Here is a 2,746-nt window from a genome sequence, read left to right as displayed (position 1 = left end):
TCTCAGGGTTGTGAGATTGAGTCCCACATCAGCCTTCCCTCCGGGCATGGAGCCTGCTTGAGATTCTCTCTTTCCCTCTCCCTTTGCCCCTCCTCCACCAAAAAACAGACTTGGGGAATGAATGAATGAATGAATGAATGAATGAATGAATGAATGAAAGCAAGGAGATAGGGTGACTTTCCCCATTTTTGGCCAAAGAAACTAAAGTTCAGAAAGGTGAGTGACTTATCCAGAATCCCACAGGGAATGAACAGCACACCAGGGATCCTCATCAGCCTTCTAACTACTCATCCAATTCTCTGCTTCACTTAAGCTGGGCAATCCTCTCCTCCTCCAGCCTTTCTTAGAAACCACATAACCCACATAACCCCTGACTCAGCTAGGCAACAACTTCCTCTTGGCAGAATTCATAAGCCTCTAGGACTTTCAAGGCAGCCTGGAGGGGTTGGGGGAGGTTCCATCAGTGCATGTTTCCTCCTAACTGCCCCTATAAAAGGCAGCAGGAGGTTGGGGTGGTCTGAAAGGAACTGTGGCCCTCTCTTCCCACACCCCAGCTCTAGGTCCTGAACTCCTTCTCCAGCAAATGGCAGGCCTTGCAACCTTTGTGGTTAGCCTCCTGCTTGTGACCTTGTGTGCCCACTGCATCGATCCTGCAGGTAAGACCTCCAACTGTACCCCAGGGCTGTCAGGTGGGTCAGTCATGCCAAGAACATGGCTGAGACGGCACAGCAAAGGGGAGAGGAGCAACCAGGCTGGGTTGGAAGGAGATGCTGAGGAGTGGCAGCACAGTGCCTGGGCTGGAGGTGTTAATGTAGGGAGTGTGCTTGGGCTCCAAAGCCCAGAGTCTCAGGGAGGCTGGAAAAGAACATAGCTCTCTTCTCTGCGTGTTTTAGGCTCTGTGTCCATCCCCTCTTCCTGCTGCATGTTCTTCATTTCCAAGAAAGTTCCGGAGAACCGAGTGGTTACCTACCAGCTGCTCAATGGGAGCGTCTGTCCTAAGGCAGGAGTGGTGTGAGTATCTCCCTCTTCCTGGACACCTGGCAGGAGAGGGGGGAGTGAGCCTCCAAGGTCACCCAGGGGTAAAATCAGGAGGACCTGGCTCTCTAATCCTGGGGGAGCCACCCCACCTCCCCAAGCCTCGGGTACCTCCCCCATGAGATTGGGAAGAGAACTCAAGCAACCATCATTTCTTGAGCATCACACATATATGAGGCACTGTTTGGGGCATATAACATTGTCTTTTTTTTTTTTTTCAAATTTTTTTTTTATTTATTTATGATAGTCAGAGAGAGAGAGAGAGAGAGAGAGAGAGGCAGAGACACAGTCAGAGGGAGAAGCAGGCTCCATGCACCGGGAGCCCGATGTGGGATTCGATCCCGGGTCTCCAGGATCGCGCCCTGGGCCAAAGGCAGGCGCCAAACCGCTGCGCCACCCAGGGATCCCGGGGCATATAACATTGTCTTAACTAACCCTCTCGACCATTCTGTGAGCTAGCTATGATTATTCCCATTTTACAGAGAACAGCTGAGGTCCAGAAAGGTGACCTGCTCAAGGTCACTGGGACTCCAGATAACTTCACAGCTGCCTCTCACACAAGGCAGCAAGTGTGAACTCACTTGGTAACAGTGGCCTACTGTAGAAATGTGACATTGGTATTAGTAATAATTTTGCCCACTGGCACCAAAGCCAGTTCCCTAGCCCAGCACCCCCTAGCTCAGAGCCGGCTTGGCAGAGGGCATCCCACCGCCTCCTCCCTGCTCTGGCACCTATATTAGTCATGTTTCCTCGCATGGCATGTGAACTGGAGGCATCTGCCTTTATTCATGGGGACTTTCAATGCATTTTCTCCTCTCTTCTCTCTGTGGGTAGAGATTTTGTATCTTCAGACCTAGCATTATCTTTTTTTTAATATAGAGTATATTTATTTATTCATGAGAGACACAGAGAGAGAGGCAGAGACATAGGTAGAGGGAGAAGCAGGCTCCCCGTGGGGAGCCTAATGTGGGGCTCCATCCCAGGACCCCGAGATCAGGATCTGAGCCGAAGGCAGATGTTTCACTGACTGAGCCACCCAGGTGCCCATAGATTCAGCATTATTTAAAAGCAAGGCTGGGCCTCCCTCATCTGACAGGAAGGCTGTCGAGCATAAACAACTGATGGACAGAAATGCAGACACATAGAGAGAAGGCCATGTGTCAGGCGCTGGCTAGGAGGCTCCGGGCAGCAGCTTGCCCTCTGTGGGTTTCAACACCTACCTTCTCATCTAGTGAAGTGGTCTGAGGTTCCTGCCAGCTCTCAAGTGTGCCCTGTCACCCTTCCCACAGCTTCACCACCAAGAAGAACCAGAAGTTCTGTGGCGATCCCCAGCTGCACTGGGTCCAGAAGTTGATGAAGAACATAGAGGCCAGGAGGAAGAAGGTGTCTCCTGGGGTCAGGGCAATGAGCACCAAAGCCCTGGTGCAGAGGTACCCTGCCAACAGCACCTCCATCTAAGCACTACCCAGCCCTCAGCCTGGGGCCTGTGAACCAGTAGTGAGAGCGGGGAGAGCTAATGTCCTTTTCCCTAGCATCAGTCTATTAAAAAACCCAGGGTAGGGCAGGCCTGCTCTGGCGGACTGAGCAACCACTCCAAGTGTCCTGGGCCCCTTGCTTTCCCTGAGCTGGAGAAACTCCCAGAAGGAAGGTGGTGGCCGCTGTTGGTCCTCCTCCTGAGCTAGTGCTGGCCGTTCTCTGCTTCCCAGGCTCC

General features: G+C 52.4%; 1 protein-coding gene across 1 annotated transcript; it reads left to right on the top strand.

Annotated features, from left to right (window-relative positions):
* Positions 1 to 583: 583 nt before the first annotated feature.
* CCL24 (C-C motif chemokine ligand 24) lies at positions 584 to 2,493 on the top strand. Its single transcript, NM_001003967.1, is given in 3 exon segments — positions 584 to 656; positions 894 to 1,011; positions 2,325 to 2,493. Coding segments are annotated over 3 exon segments (360 nt in total).
* Positions 2,494 to 2,746: the final 253 nt, after the last annotated feature.

The sequence above is a fragment of the Canis lupus genome, chromosome 6 (genome assembly GCF_011100685.1).
Source record: "Canis lupus familiaris isolate Mischka breed German Shepherd chromosome 6, alternate assembly UU_Cfam_GSD_1.0, whole genome shotgun sequence".
NCBI lineage: Eukaryota > Metazoa > Chordata > Mammalia > Carnivora > Canidae > Canis > Canis lupus.
Note: the sequence above shows the minus strand (reverse complement) of the source record. Positions and strands in the feature narration are given on the sequence as shown.